Here is a 24,875-nt window from a genome sequence, read left to right on the forward strand (position 1 = left end):
TACAGAGGAATATTTCCTATATGCCTTAGTAAGTTAATACTTGGTAAATGAGCCCCTGCATTTCCTACATACTGTACATGTTGTACTACACACTGAATAGTTAACTTAATTAACCTTGCTGAATACAATACTTTGAATGCTGCTACTTGTCTCAAGGGAAAAGACTGAGAAAAGGAATACAAAGGATGGAAGCCATAGGCAATGGCTAAGTTACAACAAATCACAGGCTGGTTTGGCAGTCTTATGTTTCTGATCAGAGCATATGTCTTATCAAGAGCATACTGTCGACACGTGTATTAAACCTATAACTCTGAAACTGTCTTGCTATATCTAAATTCTCACCCACAAAAAAGTTTAAAAATGAGAATTCTAAAAAGAGTTCATCACTTAGATGATAAAGTAATAAATTGGAATATAAAATAGGTTTATTAAAATATATACTACTATTTCTGGTAGCTTTTAATAGACTTTTGCCGATTAGAACTGAAAAAATGGCTTTTATAATTTGATTATTACTAAGGGATGAGATACGGAAAGAAGACCTGAAGTTACCGTATTTTTCGGAGTATAAGATGCACTGGAGTATAAGATGCACCAAGGTTTTGAAGAGGCAATTTTTTTTTAAAGTAGGTAGGTAGATAGAGGGATAGAGGGAGAGAAAGAGAGAGAAATACAGTAGGTAGAGAGGGAGAGAGAGAGTAGGTAGGTAGGTAGATAGAGAGAGAGAGAAATACAGTAGGGAGGAAGGGAGAGGGTAGGTAGGGAGAGAGGGTAGATAGGTAGGTAGGTAGAGGGATAGAGAGAGAGTAATAGAAAGAGAGAGAAAAATACAGTAGATAGGTAGACGGATAGAGAGAGAGAAATAGAGAGGGAAAGAAATACAGTAGATAGGTAGGGGGGGAGAGAGAGAGTAGGTAGGTTGGTAGGTAGAGGGAGAGAGAGAGAGAAATAGAGGGAGAGAAATACATTAGATAGGTAGGGAGAGAGAGAGTAGGTACATAGGTAGATAGAGGGGGAGGGAGGGAGAGAGAAATACAGTAGATAGGGAGAGAGAGAGAGTAGGTAGGTACATAGGTAGATAGAAGGGGGGGACAGAGAGAGAGAGAGAGAGAGAGAGAGAGAGAGAGAGAGAGAGAGAGAGAGAGAGAGAGAGAGAGAGAGAGAGAGAGAGAGAGAGAAATACAGTAGATAGGCAGGGAGAGAGAGTAGGTAGATAGAGGGATAGAGAGAAAGAGAGAGAGAGAAATACAGTAGGTAGGTAGGGAGAGAGAGTAGGTAGATGTTTCCAGGTGCATTTATCCCTTTGCTGAAGAAGAAAATCGCTAACAATCTGCAGCACCTAAGGCTTTGTTTCTGCTGGCACAGCACTTTATCAATATAATTCTCATCAATCAGTTAAAGAGCTTTCCAAAAGGAAAAAAAAAGTTTTTGCACTCTGCAAACCTCCCCAAAATGGCCCGTTTTACATGAAAATGGGCCCTTTTTTAAAGGCATGAATAGCCTTGGGGGGGCTTGCAGGGAGCTCCTGGGGGTGGGGGCAAAACCAAGCAAAAAACATCCTGTTTTGCATGAAAACGGGCCCATTTTTTGACAAAAAGCTTGCATGTATAGCCTTACGGAGGCTTATAGAGTGCTGCTGGGCTTCCTTTTTGCCCTTCCTAGCCCACAGGAGCTCTCTGAAAATCTCCATAAGGGTATGCACAGCCATTTTGGTGAAGGGGGCGGGGCTTTGGGAAGCAAAAAAATGCTGTATTCAATGTATAAGACGCACCCAGATTTTCAGCCTCTTTTTTGAGGAAAACAGGTGCGTCTTATACTCTGAAAAATATGGTAAGTTACTGAAGTTATTTATATTACTGGAGAAAGAAGGAGTCATCTTTTATATATCTTTGTTTTTTCCTTTTTATTTTCTTTTTTCTATCTCTTTATTTCTCTTTCTCTCTTCTTTAATTTTTATATTTTTCTCCATTTGTATTAGTCTTTGTATTTGCAAACTCTAATAAAAATTGTTACAAAAAAACTAAGAGCAGTTCATCTTCCATACACAAAATAATCTCCACATATTCTCATATACTTTTATTTTATATAGAAATTGGTCAGTTTTGGTTTTTTTAACAACAACATTTTTACACTACTTATTCTATAATAACATAAAATATCTCTTAGAAACATTAATGTAAAGCATACAAAGTGCAACGCTTTCAGGAAAAATTCCACCTTAAATATAATCATGAAATAGATATGTAATAGAGTTGCAGCATTTTTCCACTTAATGGGCTGTGACACAGTGCATATTCTTCCAATGCTTGTTCTGTGACTAGCGAAGAAACTCTTCCATTATGAGAGAAAAATATAAAGAGTTTGGACAGCGTGATTTTATGTTGGAATAAATAGTTGCATGATTGTGCTTAGGTTAACTGTTTATATTATACTAAATGAATAGGAAGCTATCCATTGTAATTCCTTGACAGTAGAAACATTGGGTGGGGTGACGATAACAAGTTTAATACTTGCAATTTATGAGTCCAAAGGGTACAGACTAAAGATGTGTTGATTGTTCTAAAGAAGTGACAGCATGATCTATCTCACTGCTTATTTGGCCGCTGAAACAGGAATTTTCCTAAGTCAAAGTGCCAAGTTATGCTCGTTGTGCAGTTGTGCAAAACAATTAACAATTAGTCATAATAAAAAATAAAATCTGAATATATTTTTCTAACCCATGGTTTTCATTTTAAATGATCAAAAATAATGAAAGCCAAGTGTTTTTCCCGCTTCTTGATTTTTCTAGAGAAGTCAGAACACTTTCTGCCCAAACTATCCAACTGAGTCATCTAGGAAAAATGTACCAGTTAGTGCCCCAGTGTCAAAGTAATGGTACATATTAGTATTAGTGTTCCTTATTGCTGTGCAGCATTTTAAACACCATCTACCAAAGTGTTAAGAGTATGTGTAGCAACACATACAATACAATACAATACAATAGTAGAGTTGGAAGGGACCTTGGAGGTCTTCTAGTCCAACCCCCTGCCTAGGTAGGAAACCCTATACCATTTCAAACAAATGGCTATCCAACATCTTCTTAAAGACTTCCAGTGTTGGGGCATTCACAACTTCTGGAGGCAAGCTGTTCCACTGATTAATTGTTCTAACTGTCAGGAAATTTCTCCTCAGTTCTAAGTTGCTTCTCTCCTTGATTAGTTTCCACCCATTGCTTCTTGTTCTACCCTCAGGTGCCTTGGGAAATAGTTTGACTCCCTCTTCTTTGTGGCAACCCCTGAGATATTGGAACACTGCTATCATGTCTCCCCTAGTCCTTCTTTCTCTTAAGCTAAACATACCCAGTTCCTGCAACTGTTCTTCATATGTTTTAGTCTCCAGTCCCCTAATCATCTTTGTTGCTCTTCTAAACATGAGTGTTTAGGGTATGAAAAACCTTAAATTAGGTACATTTTTCCTAGGAAAAGACACAGTTCCATTCAGATGTTGCAAACAGGTGCTACATTCATGCTCCCACATAACTGTGAAACACTCTTTGTAAATGGAATCCAAAACACCACAGTCTTATTATTTCATAGCATAACTACAAAATAGTGCAAATACCTGCAAAATGTTCCCTTTCCATTTTATTGCACTATTTCACCAAGGTCCTAGTATTCTTTATAACACAAACATTTCCCTCCCACTAACAAAGTTAAGTGTGCATTGACAGAGAAGGCAGAATCTATTGCCGATGTTGCACATTTAAATTTTCAGATAAGCTCATGGTACTTCTAGCAGCAGGTTGGTGCTTCATTGGCATGTGGTGGTACTCGATACCTCCTTCCTGTAGAGAGTAGGGAGTCGCAGGCAGAGAATCTGCTTGCTCCCTGTGCAAAGAGTCTGCCGGTGGTACCTATACATAAGAAACAAAATGTAATGCAGTTAAAAATGGTTCAATAAGTCAAAAATAACTCAATTTTTATTGCAAAATGTGTGATTTTTTTTAATCAATTCAACTATACTAATCATGGTCCAGGTTTGATATAATTATAGACCAAAGGCTTAATTAAATTGAAATTCTTTGATTTAATCAATGGCTTGGACAGTAAACAGCTAATTAATCAAGGATTCTCTCTTAAATTCTATTTTGTACAAACATAGTTTTCTATTATATTTTGCAACAATTTCAAATCTTTCTAAGACGAACTTGTTTGGCATTAATATTTCAGTTTAATTGCATTTTCAAGTGCATGTACATTTGGAAAATCAGTCCAACTGAGTTCTTGGGCCTTACTACCTATATTTCTCATATTAAACTTTCAAAGTTGTTATAAAAACTAGACGTGTTTTCTGCCCAGTGATGGATAGCATCTATTAATAGACTATTACTGTTAAAGTGGGTTCATATCATCTCCTACATTAAGTTCACCATGAAAAAATAACTTATTTTAAATACCAGGTAACTGGCTATAGTATCAAAAACAAATCAAGTCATCATACTGGGAGTTCCCATGTAACAAAAGGAAAAAACAAAAGGAACAGGGAAGTTATTATGATGTATTAAACAAAAGGAAGTGCACTTGGCAAAGACAATGTGCTAAAGTCAGATTTAGAAATAATGACCTCATGTACACTGCCCATTTTCCTGCACAATAGTCACATTAAAATGACCATTGTCTTACCTGAAGGGTCCTTTTCAGGGCGCTGCAACGGAGAGTCCAAAGAAGGGTTAAACACAGCCAATCTGCCCAGAACTGAATTGAAACTTTAAGCCACGCCTCTGGTGCCGACTCTCCTCAGATTTATTCAATGAAGACGTGGAACAGTTGCGCGCTGAAACTTCAACTGGAAGTCTAATATGGAACAAGTCAAAAATAGTCCAACAACAATAACAGAACAACAAACAACACTGTGACTTCACAAACACCAGCGGAGAATAGACCCCAGGGCGGGGTGGACTCTCCGTTGCAGCGCCCTGAAAAGGACCCTTCAGGTAAGACAATGGTCATTTTCCAGGGCGCTGCTCTGGAGAGTCCAAAGAAGGGACATGCCCAAGCTAACTGTCACTAGGGCGGGAAGGCTCAGCCATCAGGGTCGCTCCGCTGGTATGGATGCCCTGAAGAACACGCCTCCCAAAGGCCTCTTCCGCCGATGCAAAACTGTCCAGTTTGTAATTTCGGACAAATGGAGACAGAGAAGTCCAGGTGGCCGCCTTGCAGATCTCTTCAATCGGTGCCTGTGTAGACCAGGCCGCTGTGGTGGCGGCGCTTCTAGTCGAATGTGCTGTGATATTGCGAGGCACAGGAACGGACTGTAAAACGTGGGCAAGCGCAATGCAGGCTCGCAGCCATCCGCCGATGGTAGATGAAGAGACCTTCTTGCCTTGAGAAGCTGGTTGAAAGGAGACGAATAGAGATTCGGATTTCCGAAAACTGGCCGTGCGCTTGATGTATCTGCGAATAGTCCTGCGCACATCCAGCATGTGCCAGCGCTTTTCCCTCGGGTGCCGAGGATGCGGACAAAAATCCGGAAGGACCACCTCCTGCGCCCGATGAAACCAGGAATTGACCTTCGGAATGAAGGAAGGGTCCAGCCTCAGGATTACTCTGTCGTTACGAATGAGACACAAGTCCTCTCTGACTGACAAGGCAGCCAGTTCCGATATGCGACGAGCAGACATGATAGCGACCAGAAAAACCGTCTTGAATGTGAGGTGTCTGAGACTGGCCGTCTTAATGGGCTCAAACGGGGGCCCGATGAGGGACCGCAACACTACATTGAGATCCCAAGATGGGTATCTGTGGACCACTGGGGGTCTCAGGTTGGTCGCTCCCCTGAGGAAACTGCGGATGGTCGGATTCCGGCCAAGAGATGCGTAGCCCTCAACTGAGAGGATGGTTGACAGGGCTGCCGCCTGGCGCCTCAGAGTGTTAGGTGCCAGGCTCTTGTCCAAACCTTCCTGCAGGAAGTCCAGGATGACAGGAACCGAAGCAAGGGGCGCAGACGTACCATGAGCCGTGCACCAGCTGGCGAAGGATTTCCAAGTGGCGTCGTAGATGCGCGTCGTGGACTGCCGTCGTGACGCTTGGATGGTGCCAATCACCTTGTCTGACAACTTGCCTCTGCTTAGGAGATCCCTCTCAAGTGCCAGACGGCCAGCTGCAGCCACTGGGGTTCTGGATGTTGAAGGGCCCCCTGGCTGAGAGAGATGTCCTGTGGAGGAATCCGCCACGGTGGTGTGATCGAAAGACTCACCAAGTCTGCAAACCAGGTTCTCCTGGGCCAGTACGGTGCTACCAACAGCACCTCCGCCTCCTCTGCTAGGATCTTCCTGATGACTCTGGGAAGAAGAGGTAGCGGGGGAAAAGCGTAAAGCAGACCTTTCGGCCACGGGCCGTGCAGCGCGTTGACTCCTTCCGCCCTCGGGTCGTGGAACCTTGTGAAGAACCGCGGAAGATGCGCGTTGGCTGCGGTGGCGAACAGGTCCACCAGCGGGAGGCCGAACCTCTGGTACAGTTGCTGGAACAGCAGCGGATGTAGACGCCACTCCGAGTGGTCGACTGTGGATCTGCTCAGCCAGTCCGCCTGGGTGTTGCTCGTGCCCGAGATGTGCTCCGCCTGAAGAGAAAGGAGATACCTCTCCGCCCATCGACCCAAGAGCTCCGCCTCCTTCATCAGGGATCTGGAGCGCGTTCCCCCGTCGATTGATGTGCGCCTTGGTGGCGACATTGTCTGTCATGATGCGCACGTGGTGGCCCTGAACGGTGCTCTGGAAGCGCTTCAGCGCAAGCCTGACTGCCCTCAGCTCCAGCCAGTTGATGCTGTGAGTGGCTTCGGAAGGGGACCACCTGCCCTGTGCGAGCTGGTTGTGGCAGTGGGCCCCCCAACCGAACAGGCTGGCATCCGTTGTGATGGTGAGCCTGATGGCTCCTTGAATGGCGACCCCTTTAACAGGGCCGGAGACAACCACCACTTTAGAGAGCGACGTACCTCTGCTGGAACTGGAATCAGTCTTGTTGAGCTGCTTTCGTTTGTTCTTTGATATGGAAGCAGGAGCCACTGAAGGGGACGGGAGTGAAGTCTCGCCCAAGGCACGATTGACAGGCACGAGATCATCTTGCCGAGGAGCTGTGAGAGCTGAACCACCTTGACTAGACGTGACTGCTGCACCTGAACGACCATCTCCCGAAGGCTGGCCACCCTTTCCGGAGACAGGGATACCGTGCACGAGGTGGTGTCGATGACGGCCCCTAGATGCTTCAGTCTGGTCGTGGGAACGAGATGACTTTTTTCCAGGTTGATGGTGAACCCGTGGTCCCGGAGCGCCTGCATGGTGTGTTCTAGGTCGCTGACAGCTTGTTGATGCGATGATGACAGAATGAGAACATCGTCTAGGTAACAGTGGAGTCTGACCGGACGTGACCGTAGAAAAGCCGCCACAGCTGCGAGAACCTTTGTGAATGTCCTGGGCGCCGATGACAGGCCGAATGGCATTGCCCGGTACTGGTAATGGAGGCCCGCATAAGAGAACCTCAGGAACTTGCGGTGGGCTTTGCGGATAGGGATGTGGAGGTAGGCCTCTTTGAGGTCTATGGACGTTAGTATATCGCCTGGCCTGATGCACCCCAAGATGGACTGGAGGGACTGCATTTTGAACCTGCGATATGTCACGTGGTGATTGAACCTCTTTAGATCTAATATCCGCCTCCACCCTCCTGAGTTTTTGGGGACCAGAAACAGGATGGAGTAAAACCCTCTTCCTTCCTGGCCTGCTGGGACAGGTTCTATGGCCCTGATCTCCTTGAGGTGCCTTATCTCCTGTTCCATGAGGGATCTTTTGACTAACCCTGAGGGAACTGGACACCGGATGAAGTGGCGGGGAGGGGGGGACCAGAATTCTAAAGTGAGACCCATGCGGACCGTTTGAAGAACCCACTGGTCCGACATGGTCTGCTCCCATTTGGCGTGGAACAACTGCAACCGCCCTCCTATGGGAGCTGACCTGTGATGGTAATTTATACCTCCTAAAGGGTCGGGAGCCGGAGCCCCCCCGAAATGGCCGCTTGGAGAAGGGCTGCTGGCGACCTCTGTCTCGAAAGGACTGACGGTCCTGAGACCGCTCACTCTGCTGGGGATACGCCCGATGATAGGGGGCGGAGCTGGTCGAGGGCTCATTGTTCCGAAAGGCCTGCCTCCTGTAAGAGCCAGGACCTTTACGATCAGGCTTTTTGGTGACTGATGGCATCATTTTCTTTTTGTCCTTGTTTTCCACAAGGACTGGATCAAGGACCTCACCAAACAGCTTGTCCCCTTTAAACGGGGCAGTAACAAGCTTCCATTTGGAGCGCATATCCACATTCCAGTGCCTAAGCCACAGGAGGCGTCTGGAAGTAACATTAGACGCTAGGGCACGTGAGGCAAACTTAGCAGCATTCAGAGTGGCATCAGCAGTGTACTCTGTGGCTGCCATGATTTTATTGATATCCTGCCTGACTTTAACGTCCTTGGCAGGTATCTTCCTCAACAACTGCCTCAGCCACAGGAGAGCCGCCCTGGAGAAAAAGGAGGCTGAAGCGGAGGACTTAATGGCCCATGCAGCTGCCTGATGGGTCTTGTGACAAGCAGTTTCGGTTCTCTTGTCCTCAGCCTTGAGCCCCTCCAACAGGTCAGGAGGGAGCACAGAAGAGGAGGTAAGAGCCGCTACAGGGGGATCGATAGGAGGGAGCTTGAGCAGCTCCTCCAGGCTGGCATCCACCGTATATAGCTTCTTGTCATGGCTGCTGGGGGTAGCCATGGTAGCTGGCTGCGCCCACTGTCTTTGAACTAAATTGAGGAACATCTTGGGTACAGGAACTATTTCCTGGACCGAAATGGGTTCCTCAAAGAGATCCCCAGATAGATCATCAGGGTCTACAACCACCCGAGCTGGGGGGGTGGACCCCATGTGAGTTGAGATCTTAGCCTTATCTAAAATGGTTTTGAAATTATCCAAATTAAATAAGCCTGAAAAGGCCGGCTTTTTGGCGGGGCTTGCCTCATCCCCAGAGAATTCAGCTTCCTGCCTAGGAAGAAAATCCTCTTCTTCCTCCCAGTCTGACTCATCGGAGGCCACTGAAGAATGCAGGGACGGAGGTGGAAGGCTAGGAGTCATCTCTCTGGAATCCTCCTGGGGTTGCAAATGGTGGGTCTTGCGAGTGCGCTTGCCACCTTTTCGCATGCCTGCCTCAATGCCCTGGGAAATGGCCCTGTTAATTATTTCCTGCATTTCAGTGGATAGGTTAGGCCCTTGGTCCTCAATGGGGCGAACCCTTTGAGTGGGCCCGGGGATCGGCTGTTGAGGGGCTAAGGGCCCCATTGGAGCTGGTCCCTCCTCCATATCAGAGGGACAGGCAAAGAGATCAGCCTGATCAGCCATGGAATGGCCTGGAGAAGTTGCCATGGCCAAGGAATCCCCTTCCTCTTCACTATCAGAAATGGGGCCTCCCTGGGCTGGAGGAATTTCCCTGGAGGGCTCCCCAGGAGACACCGAAAGGGAAGATTGGGCCTGCTGTTGGGCTTTGGAAACCTGTTTTTCTAAGGCCTTCTGTCGCCTTAATGCATCTTTGTCTAGGCCTGAGCCCTGCTTGGGGCCATGCCTGGAGTAAGGCTTATTCCCTCTAATGGCCTCCCTGGCAGCTTTCCCGACCTGTCTTACAGGGGCTCTGGAAGAGACACCCTCAGAAGTCTCAGGGGCCTGATCTGCCATGGTAACAATCACTGGTTGGGGCAGTAGGGGGATGGGAAAACCACCACTCACCACCTCCAGAAAGCCCACCGTAGCACGATGCTCCTGAGGAGACAGAGAAACTGCAAGGCCTGAAGTAGCTTGGAATTTCTTAGGCGCGAGCAGAATTCGCTCCCAGCACCTGCAGGAGAGTAAAGGAGGCGACCCAGCAGGCCACGATCCCACGCCGCTATCACTTGCTTGGATTGGGGCCCAGGTCGCCGGTCACACCGGGCAAGTCTGACTCCACGCGGCTCCTGCAAAGAGCCAGGCACCAGGCAGCTGCGGCAAAAAACTTTTAAAAGTAAAGCCGGAAGATTGCGCAATCCAAAATGGCGGCCGGAACTCACCGGAGCTTTTCGCACCAAATTTAAAGAGGGAAGAAGCCAAAATGGCTGCCCTGAAAGCCCACGCAGCAATTTGACTTGCTAGAAGCACAAATTGCAACAGAGGGCTTCCAGCGGGAATCGGCCCCCAGTAGGGGTGCCCCAACAGCGCTGGCGTCGGCACTCCGACCCACGCGCTTCCCCCAACAGCTGCCTGCGGCTTCTAGGAGCCAGAGCAAAGCCCCGGACTCCAGGAGAGCCAAAAGGGTGAGAAAAACCCAATTAAAAAGGGAAAAAAACAAACTTAAATTTAAACTCACCAGCCTGCTCTAAAAATCCTTAAATATGCTGTTTTAAAAATTATTCTTCCTCTGGAGAGTCCAAGGAATCAATCTTAGAACTGGAGAAAATCTTAAAGCGTCCACTGGGCTAGCTGAATTGAAAAAATCTGAGGAGAGTCGGCACCAGAGGCGTGGCTTAAAGTTTCAATTCAGTTCTGGGCAGATTGGCTGTGTTTAACCCTTCTTTGGACTCTCCAGAGCAGCGCCCTGGAAAACAGTTTGTTCCAGATAACAAACTGAGGGAGGTGGGTGATTAAGAAATATGAAAAATAAACATATTGATGCTTGTATGATGTACATAAAAAATAGCTATATACAGTTCTGAAATTCTAATTTACAGTTAGCTTCCTTCTATGTTTAGAAACATTTGAAATATGTCTAATAGAGAATGCCCTTCTTTTTGCTCTCATGCTAAAATTTTGAACTATTAGTAGAATACAGTAAGTAAATGTACTTCAAAATGAAACTATTTTAAATCAGTTGAAATCTTTAAATATAAAGGAGAGAGAGTTTGAACAGCAGGAGCTCAGAAAACAAAATACATAATATCAAAGAAAAACTTTAATTAGAGTAAGTTACCTAAGAGGGTTTTTCTTAATCCTTGCATCAATCAATAAGAATGAAAAACAACTCCTATATCTCCTATAAACATAACAAAAAGCTACATGCATATGTGAAAGAGGAAGTTCACAAATTACACTCTTAATAATTTGGCTCAAAGGGCATTTGCAGATATCCTTTGGATGATATAACATTTCTGTAGACATACCGTACTGTTGTTTTATCAAAAAACATTCCAAATTATCCTCCTTGTATGCTAGACTACAAAATTAGATAGCTTTAGCAGAAAGATGGTATTAGGGAATATAGATAGTAAGTGTGTGGATTAGTCTTGAAAAACTTAGATTTTTGATTTCTGTTCATTTTTATTTGGTAAGAAAACTTTGCTTAATTGATTGATGAGAGTTATTATGGGATGGTTGAGTTCCGTTATCATTTAAACTGCATATATAAACTGCAGAATTATCTGAACATTTTGTTAACATTTTGGTGAAACAATACTTAAATTTTACAAAGTTTTAATATGATTCAAAGTTAACTGCAATGTGTTAGGGATTTTGGCTGGCAGTCATTATGAATATCATAGTACAGGCAATAATTATGAATTTTTCTACATGTATCATATTTTATCTGAAGATAATAAATATTTTGATTACAATAGAATCAGCACCTATAGTAATATGTTGACCAAAGAAAGGATCCTTCAGAATGCAAACATCACAATATAGCAATTGGAATACATTATTGATGGAGATAGTTTAAAGATTAATATGAAAGACTAATTTAAATGTGATTGTGTTGATGCAATAAAAAAACCTCCATTTGTACCTTACTAAAAACAAAAAAAGATATACAGTAGGTCAAGAAAGGCCCTAAATGCAATCAGGCATAATATCAAATCAAATGACAATGAATATAAATAAAACCTGGGGTTCAATATGGTATAAAATAGATATATAATGTAAATCAAGAAATTGTATTTGCAATAAGTCTGCTATAGGAATTATTTTTAAAAGCTAGGATGTTTTTCCTGCATATATAGGTAGTCCTTGACTTACGTCACAATTGAGCCCAAAATTTTTATTGCTAAATGAAACATTTGTTAAGTGAATTTTGCCCCATTGTATAACCTTTCTTCTCACAGTTTTTAAGTGAATCACTGCAGTTGTTAAGTTCGTAATACAATTAAGTGAATCTGGCTTTCCTATTGACTTAGGTTGTCAGAAGGTCACAAAAGGGGATCACACGACCCCTGGGACACAGCAACCGTCATAAATGAGTCAGTTGCCAAGCATCTGAATTTTGATCATGTGACCATGGGAATGCTACAATGGTCATAAGTGTGAAAAACAGTCATACATCACTTGTTTCAGTGCTGTTGTAACTTTGAACAGTCACTAAAGGAACTGTTGTAAGTCAAGGCCTTCCTGTACAGTAGGAACATGCCCCCCCCAAATATCTATGTACTGGTAGATGTTGATGTCAGAAACTAATCGGATGTCAGTAACTAAGTCAGTAACTAATAAGTAATTCTAGCTGTGGGGGCACAGTTGTTAGAATACAGTATTGCAGGCTAATTCTGCTGACTGCTGATTGCCAGCAGTTTTAATCTCACCAGGTTGATTCAGCCTTCCGTCCTTTTGAGGTTGGTAAGATGAGAACCCAGATTGTTGGAGGCAATATGCTGACTCTGTAAACCGCTTAGAGAAGACTGTAAAGCACTGTGAAGCGGCATATAAGTCTAAATGCTAAATGCTAATGGCCAAAATCAATTTTTGCAACTGAGAAATAAATTCCCTTCATTGCTATATAAAGAACAATGAAGAAACTTTTATTACTTTTTCTTAAGCGAGGTTTCTGTTGCCCCTCCAGCTAAAAGGACATTTAAGTCAGATTTACATCAAAATTTATTTGTTCCAGCCCACCTGAAGGTAGCATTGCTGTGGAAGATGTTGATGCATAGATTGCAAAGATGAGGGTTGAGATGATAGTACTCCAGAGAATCCCGGATGTAATCCTGGTTGTCTCATAAGCACCACTGGTGTACCGTTGCTAGAAGTTTGTGCTTCCAAACCTTGGCAAGATTGTATTTTTTGAAAATACCTATGAAATAAACAGTCTTGCGATTTTCAGTAAAAAAAAAACTCTGTACAGCAAAATCTAAATTTTATTGATTAGAACAACAGATGAAAATATGAAGCATTAAGCAACCAACCCTATTCATTTCTACTCTTCATGAAGAGTCTGCGTATCTAAAATCCTTTTGATGGGTGTCCCAGCATGACAGAAGCTAAGCAGGGATTACAGCAATGTTGTGAAGTCAGAAACTGATTTAATGTTATGCTACTTTTGTTTTGGTGCTAATAAGATGACCTCTGCTTCTCCCATTCAGAGATAGAAGAGTTGGAAACTATGGAATTGTATTTAAATTAGAAATTGAGGATTTGGACATTACAAAGAAAATTAAAGAAAAACATCTTCAAATGACTAAAGAAGATTTGTTGCGGATGTATCAGTAGGAGAGAGCTATTTTCTCCAGAAGTTTAGATATTACTATATCCTGGATAATACATCCTATGAAGCCCATGTTTTCTACATAAGCCTTCAGTTGTGAGAAAGCCATATGCTGGATGAAAGATGTACAAAGGTTTCATTTCCTAACTGGAACTGCAGCTCTGTTAGTGACTACATTTGATAAGCCTGTTGCTAAGCAATATTTGCATTTGCTGGATGACTCTGTAGCAGTTTTACTTGAAGTTCTCCTGAGCCATGAGCTTCATCATTATGAATCCAATCTTTGATGGTCTTGATTTTGTTCTATTAGAATTTACATCTTGCCTGGATATATTGTTCTGCTTAAACGTGGACCTCAACTCTTTAAATTTCGCTAAAATGTGAATTCATGACAACCATCTCAGCCCTGCCTCCCATTCATCATGTGACATCCATTAATCATGTGGCAAAGACCATGAAGTGGACCATAACTGTAGAAACCAGGAGTCTGTGAGTTTTGGTCCTCCCTTAGGCATGAAATCCTATGGCCCAGTCACTCTTTGTCATTCCTAGGAAGAAGAGGGTAATGACAAACCACTTCTGGAAATGCTGACAAGAAAACTGCAGGGACTTGTCCAGGTATTTGCCACAAGTCAATACTGAGTAAAAGACATGGAAAAAATTACTAGTGGTACAGTCCTATTATGGCAACACATATATTTCTATATTCTAAGTATCACGGAATCAGCTTACACACAAAACAGAGATTGCTACATGACTTGAATAGGAAAAAAATAGTCTACCTGCAGAATTGAGATGTGAAAGTTTAATGGGGGAAGCGGGAGGACGTGAACTATACAAATAGCTGTCATTATTTATTGGGGTTACAGTCCAATAAGCAAGCCGTGATAACCAAACCACTGTCATCAAGACAAGAAAAAATCATTTTAAGCATAAGGAAAAACCTGTCACCATTTTGCACAAGCATATAAAAACAAAATTCTCCAAATTTTGCAGACCCATTAAAATGTTTCCTTTGGATTCTGAGGGCTGGTGTCTTTTTAGCAACAGAGGACATGCATACACAGAACCATGGATAACAATGTCTAATGTATAGCAGGGACTGCATAAGGACTAAAACTGTTGTTCCATAGTTACTGTTTGTTTAGTCTATGTGGCACCACTAAATTATATGTAGATTCATGTAGATTCATGATTTAATGGTGAATGCTGTTTCTCTCATATATTTTGAAACTTCCCCCACCAACAGTTTCAGGAGACATACTTTTCACTGTGTCCAGCTGCATCAACATCTGTTATCCTTACATGACAGGATCCAGGCACCATTGGCTGAACAGGTTGACTAAGTAGCAGTCTAGACAACCAGAAATTAAAGAACATATTTAATGCCAGAACAAATAAATTGAACAGAGGAAGGAAGGAGGGATTTGCATGTTAGACAGTCAGAAGGTTAATATCTCAACATTAATCAGTCATGCGAAACAGAGCACTGTGAATTTATTTATTTTTTATTTATTCTTCGCATTTCTAGACCGCCCCCTCTCCCAAAAAGGACTCGGGGCGGTGTACAGTCCACACAGCAAATAACAAATACTAAATACAGATATAAATATAGATATAAATATACATATGGAGGAGGTTAAAAAATTAAAAGAGCTGTACAGAAGAATAAATATGGTTCTAAAAGACCTAAAATCAATTAAATTTAAAACCATACCCTTAAAATACCAGATGAGAATATATTTCCAGGAGGTAACAGTTGTAACAGTTATAATTATAATTATGCCAGGCCAGCTAGTCGAAACAGGTGAGTCTTCAATTTTTGTCGGAAGGAGCGGAAGTCTGTGGTGGTTCTAATATCGGGGGGGAGTTCATTCCAGAGGGTTGGGCCCATCACAGAGAAGGCCCTACTCCTTGGCGCCGCCCGCTGGCATTGCCTAGTGGACGGCACCTGGAGAAGCCCCTCCCTGTGATAGCGGATTGGCCGCAGGGATGTATGTGGGAGGATGCGATCCCGCAAGTAACTAGGTCCTGTGCCATGGAGCGCTTTAAAGATGGTAATCAGAACCTTGAAACGCACCCGGAAAACCACAGGTAGCCAGTGCAGCTCGCGCAGGAGTGGTGTTACGTGGGAGTATCTGGAACTCCCCATGACAACCCGCGCGGCCGCGTTCTGGACTAGCTGCAGTCTCCGGGCGCGTCCCAAGGGAAGCCCCATGTAGAGAGCGTTACAGTAGTCTAGGCGAGACGTGACCAGCGCATGAGTGACTGTGCGTAGGGCATCCCGGTCCAGTAGGGGGCGCAATTGGCGCACCAGGCGAACCTGGTGGAATGCCCCCCTTGCCACGGCTGCCACATGGTCATCCATTGACAGCCGGGCATCTAGGAGGACGCCCAAATTGCGCGCCCGTTCCACAGGGGGCAATCGCTCGTCCCCTATGGCCAGCAATGGAATCAGCTGGCTGAACCGAGGTGCCGGTAGCCACAGCCACTCAGTCTTGGAGGGGTTGAGTTTGAGTCTGTTGTCCCCCATCCAGACCCCGACGGCTTCCAAACACCGGGACATCACTTCGACAGCCTCGTTGGGGTGGCTTGGGGTTGAAATGTACAGCTGGGTGTCGTCAGCGTACAGATGGTATTCAACCCCAAAACCACGGATGATCTCGCCCAGCGGCTTCACATATGCATTGAACAGAAGGGGCGAGAGGACCAACCCCTGCGGCACTCCACAAGAGAGTGGCCTCAGGGTCGATCTCTGCCCCCCTGTCAACACATATTGCATCCGGCCGGAGAGGTAGGAGCCGAACCACCGCAAAACAGTGCCTCCGACTCCCATCCCCTCCAGCCGGCGCAGTAGGATACCATGGTCGATGGTATCAAAAGCCGCTGAGAGATCTAATAGGACCAGGATAGAGGAATAACCTCTATCTCTGGCCCTCCAGAGATCATCGACCAACGTGACCTCATGTAATTTCTTCTTAGTTTTTATTATTTTGTTTTAAAAAAACCTTCCTGATAAAAGAATATAACTTTCTACATATTTATGATTTTAACCTGCGGCATAACTTTTTAAAAATGTATAGCTTTTCTGTGCTCTGCGTAATATTGCTTACCATGAAACAAAATAGCAGGGTAGGTTATGCATGCATGTCTATATGTCTGTTACAGTAATAATCTAAACCTCTCATAAAATTTGTAACTATACTATTGCAAATAAAGATGGATATCTGTCTTAAAAAAAGAAAGCCACAAGCTTACTGCATTTCTTTTACCTTAGTTGTTGATCATGGCCCAGCTCTGTAAGGCTGTGCTGGAGGCTGCTATCCTGTGAAATAGCAGGAGATGGTGCTATCGCCAAAGATGGTGAGAGCACAGAAGAATTGCTCAAGGGCGATGTTAAATTGCCAGAAGAATGACAATTATCTTGAATCTCTTCCGAGGTTCTCACAGTTTTCTTATCCTAGAACAGTATAAAGTCATAATCAGGTGCAGTGGCTCTGCCACAAACTTTTTTTTTTATTTCGAGGAGTTAAGTGACATGTTTTGATTTCTCCTTCATACTGAGCCTAGAAGCATAGATAGAGCTTATTCTGAGCTAACCTGCCTGTTTTTCACTCTTGACTGCTGAATAAAGGAGAAAGGGAGGAGGGGAATGGAGTCTTCACATACCTGCAAAACTGTGGGAACCTCAGACTTTCAATTCCCATCCCAGAGTCATGTTACACTGAGCCAGGGTCAGGTCTCATGACCACAGCAAAAGTCACGGTACCAAGTTTGATAAATGCCTCGGGGTTGTTGTTATTACGTATAAATTTTCTTAAATAAATAAATAGCAAGCCTAATCTAGTATTTATCAGCAGTTTTCTTATTATTATCAAATTAAGTATTAGAATTGCATAGGAAATTGTATTATTGCACATCTGAGGCTAGAACAAAGGGTTTTTCCTTGAGAACACATGAAATATCTTATTCTAAATCAAGTTCTGGTTTAAATTTCAATATATTGTTCTCTATTATGAAGCATTTTCTATTTATTCTAAAACAGATAATTATGAATAATTCATAATTAAGAAATTGCAAATCTCTAGTAAAGTGAAGCTCTAGATAGCCCTGGGATAAAAACCCTTTGTGCATAATTATGGCATGCAAAAATCTTTAAGATCAAACATTAGAATATTATAGGAACTAATGTAATGGAATATTCAAAATCTGATGAAATATATAGGCTTTATTAGAAATTTATCAGTAAATGTTTCTTCCCTGAAATTATAAATAATATATATAAGCTGTGTATGTGTGTGTGTGTGTTGTATGTGTGCTGATAAATAAATAAAGGGAGACTAGTATAGATCCAACACAAATACAACACAAATATAAAAAGGCAACATTAAAAATATGGTTTTCTGCCTGGATGGTCTCCTGCAGTGAGCTGATAGACAGAAAGGGGGAGTAGTGAGTTCCCTCCCATATGTGGACATACCAGGGGTTGTAACACAAATACATACCTATTTCCCTGGCTCAGCTGATAAGGAGGAGAGCCTGTGGCTTAGTGGCTAATACATCTGCCTAATATGTAATACAGCCCAGGTTCGAATCCCAGTAAGGGTATGGCTAGCTGATGAGAGCTAAATAGCTTGAAATAGATCTATACTAGTCTCCCTTTATTTATCAGCACAAATACAACACAAATATAAAAAGGCAACATTAAAAATATGGTTTTCTGCCTGGATGGTCTCCTGCAGTGAGCCAATAGACAGGAAGGGGGAGTAGTGAGTTCCCTCCCATATTTGGGCATACCAGGGGTTGTAACACACACACACACACATACATACATACATACATACATACATACATACATACATACATATGCAGTGTGTGTGTGTGTGTGTGTGTGTGTGTGTGTGTGTGTTTGTCCATCCATCGAATAATCTTGTGATAAGTCTTCTGCATATTTTCAATTCAGTAATTGCAATTTGCTGGATAAAATAATGTGTTTAAATAATATATACTTTGGGGTGTTCTGCTTACCTGTGTACTAGAATCTTGTACCAGGCAGAGCTGTTCTTGGATTTTCTGCAGCTCTTCTTGCTGCCACTGAATGTTGGCTTGTAGTACACGAGTCCGCTGCTCAAGTTGGTTCTTGATGGTTTGGAACGTAGTAAACTGGGCAGAGAGCTTAAGCAAGAAATAAAGATTTCTGAGTCTCTTTTTACTAGGTTTGGTCAATATCATGAAAGCCATGGATCTCAAACATGCAATCATTTTGGGGGGACTTAGAGTACTTCTTGGGAAGGAATGGGCCAGCGTGGGCCTGGGTTTATCAAGCTCAGCTGTGCAGAGTGTTCTCCCTTGGGCTCGAAGGACAGCTAGGCTCCAAACTCAGTGCTGCATTAGCATGTTGTTGGAGCCCGACTTGTCTCCATTGTATTGCCTTATTACAGCTGGGGTAGAGAATGATACCCCAGCTGTTACATGGACAGGACAGAGCAGAACAGCGCAGGGCATTTTAGCACTCCTGGATGAACATCAGTGTTTCAATCTTGAGATTAGTGGACATCAACTCCCAGAATTCCCCAGGCTGAAATCCACCTGTTTTAGAGCTTTCAGGATTAAGGAACACTGGTCTACATAGAGATTTCTGTTGCCAGAATCATTCAACTTGTTACTTCTGGCATAGAGAGTTGAGTCTGTTTTAGAGTGGCTTTTTTTAAAAAAAAGATAAATAGGAAAATAATATTTAATACTGAAATATGTAAGTTTTGTTCCTTTTTCTTGAAAGTAGAACTAGCTCTTCTCCAGTGAGTCCTTTTTCTAATTGATGATCAGTGATACATTTGTCTAATTGTTCACTTTGTGTTCATGAGTTCCATTACATAATGTTAGCAGCAGAGATCTTGATGTCCAGATGTTTCTATCCATTTAGCACTGGGGAAACCAATGGAAAATAAAACTCCTAGGTGTAGCAAAATGAGTTGGTTTAAAGGGCAGGGCATGCTCAGAGAATTACTTCTTGCCAAAAAAACAGTGTGAATAAAACTGTTGTTACATAATCTTGCAAATTCAATTAAAAATAAAAATTTCACATACATTTTATGCTTCCTCCTTGTTTGGAGCAGATTTTTCTTCATATGTAAACTCTAAAAATATATCTTAAAATGTCAATAGAAATATATACATTTATTGTTACGCCTTACTTCAGCTGTAGCAGGTAGGTTAGACCTCTGTTTTGGTAAGTTCTGCTGCGATATTTGCAATGTGGAAGACTCCAGGATAGGCTTTGTTACTGTGGCTGTAAGATATATTCATAGTAAATCATCATTAAATGACAATATTTAATGTTTTTACATACATCTACATCCCTTACATAGCCAGCTATACAGCAAATAGACCACATTGATCAAGCAATCTGATTGAGTTATCCCTAGCTCCTTGGTTCTGCCTTTTTATACCTATTTTTAAAAAATATCTTGTGTAGCAAAATGCATTACGGATGTTATCACAGGATAAATCATGCCATTTGCTTTTTAAAATATATTTATGGTTTTATGCTGAACTGAGAATAAGGATGTACTTGGTTTCTTCTTGTTCACTGCTGGATGAGAAGACATACATTCACAACAGAACTGAACGTGTGCCATGGTGGCACAGTGGTTAGAATGCAGTATTGCAAGCTAACTCTGCCCACATCCATCAATTCAATCCTGGCCAGTTCAAATTGACTCAGCTTCCATCTTTATAAGGTCAGTGAAATGAGAACCCAGATTGTTAGTGGCAATATGCTGACATTTACAGTATAAACCACTCAGAGAGTGCTGTAAAGCACCATGAAGCAGTATATAAGTCTAAGTGTTGTTGCTATTGTTATAATTCATTGATTAATGAATAACAATTAATTCAATTTCTATAACTGCAACTTATCCAAGTGATTCTGGATTACTTACATGGCCAGTATTCATTATTTATTTATTTATAATTTTATTATTTATTAGATTTATTTGCCATCCATCTCACCTCAAGGCCTGAATTTAACAGACTTTTAAAAACTTTTTCTGTAAAATGCAGCTTCTGTATAACTATTACTTTAATGGTCTGGCAACTTGCATGGCCTTTTTAAAATAACAGGTATTTTAAAATAGTGCTTCTTAAAGGCATGCTGGATAAGTAGTTTAAGGTTACTTTGTAAATCTCTAAGAACTAGCTTGAAACCTTATTCATTCTTTTGCTTTATTTATTTGCAGCTTTGGGTTCATTTATCCGCAAAGTTCTAAATAAATGTGAAAGGGTGGATTTTTGAATTTTGACCAATTGATACAGAAGACACGAATTAGAAAGAAAGACAGTTGTAATAATATCATAGGTAGGGACTGAGTGTTTATAATCATATTTTTGATTACAATAGAATAAAATATCTTCTTGTGTGCTTTATTTATTTGCAGCTTTGGGTTCATTTATCCGCAAAGTTCTAAATAAATGTGAAAGTAAGGGTGGATTTTTGAATTTTGACCAATTGATACAGAAGACACGAATTAGAAAGAAAGACAGTTGTAATAATATCATAGGTAGGGACTGAGTGTTTATAATCATATTTTTGGTTACAATAGAATAAAATATCTTCTTGTGTGTTTCGGGTCTTTTCATTAAGCTTTCTTTTGGAGGGTGTTCAGGGTAAGATAAATTTTAAAAACTAATCCAAATTTTTGTAATAATATTCAACTTAAAATATTTGAACCAAATGTTTCACATGGTTTTTTTCTACTACTATATTATCATAGCTTTACAATGCAAATAGGTTAGCATTTATTGAAGCAACATTCTGAGGGATACTGTTCATCCAAATATTTCATTCTGAACTGTTGACTTGGTTCAAACCTTTCAATTTACTAGATGGCTTTATGGAAACAATGTAGCTGAATATAGGCAAAAAACAGGCAATCTAATCATAAGGGCCAAGTGATTATTAGTAGGAGTAGATTTGATATGACATTATGATGGCCAGTGGTAGTCAATGTTATATAAAATAATAATTTAAAAAATTATCATGATACCCATTATATTATCTTGGTTTAATCTTTCAATTTTCTTTTATACAAATTATATTATAATATTTATAATTTATCCTATACTGGGTCAAATAATACATTTCAGTTCTTCACTCCAAATTAGCATTTTGAGAAAAACCATAACTTACATGACATTTCAGGCAAGGATGAAGGCAAAGATTTGTGTAAACCATGAGAAGACATAGAAAATATCTGGCTGTTGAGTAACGTTGTGTCTAATTGAAGTGATTTAAAATGCTGTTGAGGATTCAAATCTGGGACATTGTCCTTGAAAATAAAGCAAAAATATTTATCATGCTAAGTATAAATGTGGACAGAAAAACCTTGAAAGAGTGTACAAAGGAAGAAAGTATTAGTCACATATTCTTTTGAACACAACACTTCTGTAGCCTTTCAGAAGTGCATATGGAGCTCCATATGTCCCATGAACACAAACAAGAGTGACCCCAGAATCAATCCTCCCTTTGCATTTCAAGCATTCCAACATGCTTCTTCGAGATGAAAAGATGAATACACAACAGGTATGTATCAAAATACAATAGGTCACTGCAAGTTACAGTAGTCAAGCCCCAAGTTGGTTGGCAAACCCAAGATGAAAAAACCACATGAATTTCAGAAAAGCATTTTTTGCACTTTTCAGGGATAAAAATATAATTTTGAAAACTGTAAATTCCTAGGCAGACCTGCACAAAGCCTGGAGTAGGGTTAAAGTTAGGATCTTCTCACAACCACAAACTTTCTTCTCCACTTCCTTCCCACTGTCTTCCACAACAGTAGCCCCACTTGTATATTATCTAAATTATGTAGCACTAGCTGCAGTCAACATGTAACTTCATTCATTGCTCTGATTTTTCTCTAGATAATGTAATACAAGAAAGGGAAGTTGTCCCTGGGGATTTAACTTCACTAGTCATTGTCAAGTATAGGCTCATGTCCATTTGGAGATTATGAGCTAGTGCTGTCAGAAGGTGTTTCCCGAGTCATGTAGCCAGCATGATGTTGTGGAGCACTTTTTCCTCTCCACAGAAGTGGCACCTATTTATCTACGTGCATTTGCATGCTTTCTAACTGCCAGGTGGGCAGGAGCTAGGCAAAAACAGGTGCTCACCCCATCATGCAAACCCTTTCCAGCCAATGAGCCTAGCATCTTAATTGCTGATTCATCGCACCAACTAATATAATACAATATCATTCAAAAATTACCTAAAATTTGAGAGTTAAACTAAAAAAAAACATTTGGGCCAAAACATTGGAGAAAAATTTTGTGCATGTACATAAATTCACATTAATCCAGTCCAAATACTTTATAACTGCTGATGAAAAAAAAAGGTAGGCTGTTATACCTTTAATATTGAAGAGATGATATCTGTAGGTGCATCTTCTAAAATCAGATTTTGCTGCCTTTCCACTCGAACATCTGCATAACTGATTGAACATTATAATTTTCCATGGGGAATTATATCCATTCTATCATTTTCAAGCTCTAATGCATGTAATAAATTATTTATTACATGAAACCTGAATGTATTATGTAATTAAAACATGAAGTTTTATCTAATTCAAACATGTATAATGGATTACATTTTATATCTGCAATAAGTTTATCCAAATATGCAAAATAAAAAGAAAATATTGTCTCTAATCACAGCGTATACCTTGATAGGACTAGGTTTCAGGCAAAGAACATAGCTTTGGAGACCATTACTGGTTCTTTAGATCCATAACTACAAGTTTCATAAGTACATATAACTAATACATAAAATTTGATGATATGGGTTGCTTTCTGCTGTCACTGGCCATATTTCTACAACAGGCTGCTCCAAATGTATTATATAAACTACAAAGCTGCTCTACTTTCCAAACAGACAGTGTACCGTCAGATTTAACTTTGATATTTTCTTTGGAATCCAGTTAACATGTCACTATGTTCAGTTCATAATAAACATTAGAATTCCTATTTTTATTCCCTATTTTGAGCCAACCCGGCTGTTATTTCCAGTGTCACACCACACGCTAAATGCAATCAACAAGATTATCCTCATCTAGCTATTTTACCAGAAAACTGAAAAGACACAATTTGTTACATTTCTAATAGTTATTTCTCTGCCTACTCTCAGAACTTTTTGAATTATTTCATAGATTTAAGAAGCAGTCACTATACCACTTTTAACTTTTTCATTTCTATTACTGCCACAGAGAAGCCAAATATCTTATTAAAGTCATTTACGATTTATTTTACAATTATTAAATGAAGTAACATAAAATATTATAGCAAATAACTTATTAAAGTTAATTATTATGTTTATTTATAATTCCTGAAAACTCAAAGTATTGGCTGCAGTTTTCCATATCATTTAGAACAGGGGTTCAAACTGGCGGCCCACATGTTGGATGCGTCATGTGCAGGACACGCCCACCCCAGCTCCGTGACTGGGGAAAATGTTGTGAAATGTCACGTGACAGCAACATGACATGGCAAGTTTGACACCCATGATTTAGAGAAACAGACAGACATTATTCTAGATTGAGTGGCCCTTAAGCTAGAGCTTCTTACTCTCCTGATAGCATGTTAATTGATTTTCCATACCTCAATACTGTATGGGTGCACACAATGAATTCTGGTTTTGAGTTCCATTGATGGTAGGTGATATAGTAATGCGTTTGTAGCCAGATCCATTGCTGTCCTTTGGTCAGAAATCGATAGCAGCAAGATTTCCCTTTGCCAAATTGCATCACTATTGGTGGATAGAAAGAAAATTGCAAAAATTTCAAATATGTCAGTTAAAAATTATTCTGGGAGATTTATGAATTCCCCAGCACTCTCAAATTTCTATAAGGATACAAGAATTCTCTTGCTAAAAGTGAAATAATGCATAATATCTAAATATTTAAAGTACATAAATTTATTTGATTACATGATTATATGGATTATCAAGCTGATAGGAACATTTTAAGTAGGATGTGCTTATAGATTTCTATCTCCAGTATGTTCCCCAAATGAATAAAAATCCTGTACAACTTATACTATAATTTAATTGCATTATTAGTGTGCAAAATGTGTGAACTATTTGTTCAATCATAATCTTTGAGAGTAGCTGAGTTTTATTGCTCTATTATAATTTATATTACATATTTGTTATTATTTTATATTTTCTTTTGCTTTGAGAATGTAAGCAAAATTTGATAATGTAGCAGCAGTAAAAGGAAAACTGCTTGCATGCTGATGTCTGTGATTTATTAAATGAGAAGGAATTGGGCCTTAGGTTTTCTTTCTAACAGAGGAGAATGAAGCACAAATCTAACTTGTCAAATTGAAAGGTTTTAACTGAAT

General features: G+C 41.0%; 1 protein-coding gene across 1 annotated transcript in view; it reads right to left on the reverse strand.

Moving 5' to 3' along the window:
- Positions 1-3,190: 3,190 nt before the first annotated feature.
- Positions 3,191-24,875, reverse strand: part of NPAS2 (neuronal PAS domain protein 2) — a 61,941-nt gene continuing 40,256 nt past the window's right edge. Inside the window, exons 11-19 of the mRNA XM_081949123.1 lie at positions 24,132-24,279; positions 22,888-22,969; positions 21,673-21,811; positions 19,679-19,773; positions 18,513-18,659; positions 16,757-16,944; positions 14,749-14,838; positions 12,896-13,073; positions 3,191-3,892 (exon numbers count right to left, since the gene is read on the reverse strand). Of these exons, the coding sequence (XP_081805249.1) occupies positions 3,722-3,892; positions 12,896-13,073; positions 14,749-14,838; positions 16,757-16,944; positions 18,513-18,659; positions 19,679-19,773; positions 21,673-21,811; positions 22,888-22,969; positions 24,132-24,279 (1,238 nt within the window). The 3' untranslated portion in view covers positions 3,191-3,721. The remainder of the gene's footprint in view (positions 3,893-12,895; positions 13,074-14,748; positions 14,839-16,756; positions 16,945-18,512; positions 18,660-19,678; positions 19,774-21,672; positions 21,812-22,887; positions 22,970-24,131; positions 24,280-24,875) is intronic.

This window comes from Natrix helvetica (assembly GCF_964273705.1).
Source record: "Natrix helvetica genome assembly, chromosome: 3".
Taxonomy (NCBI): Eukaryota; Metazoa; Chordata; class Lepidosauria; order Squamata; family Natricidae; genus Natrix; species Natrix helvetica.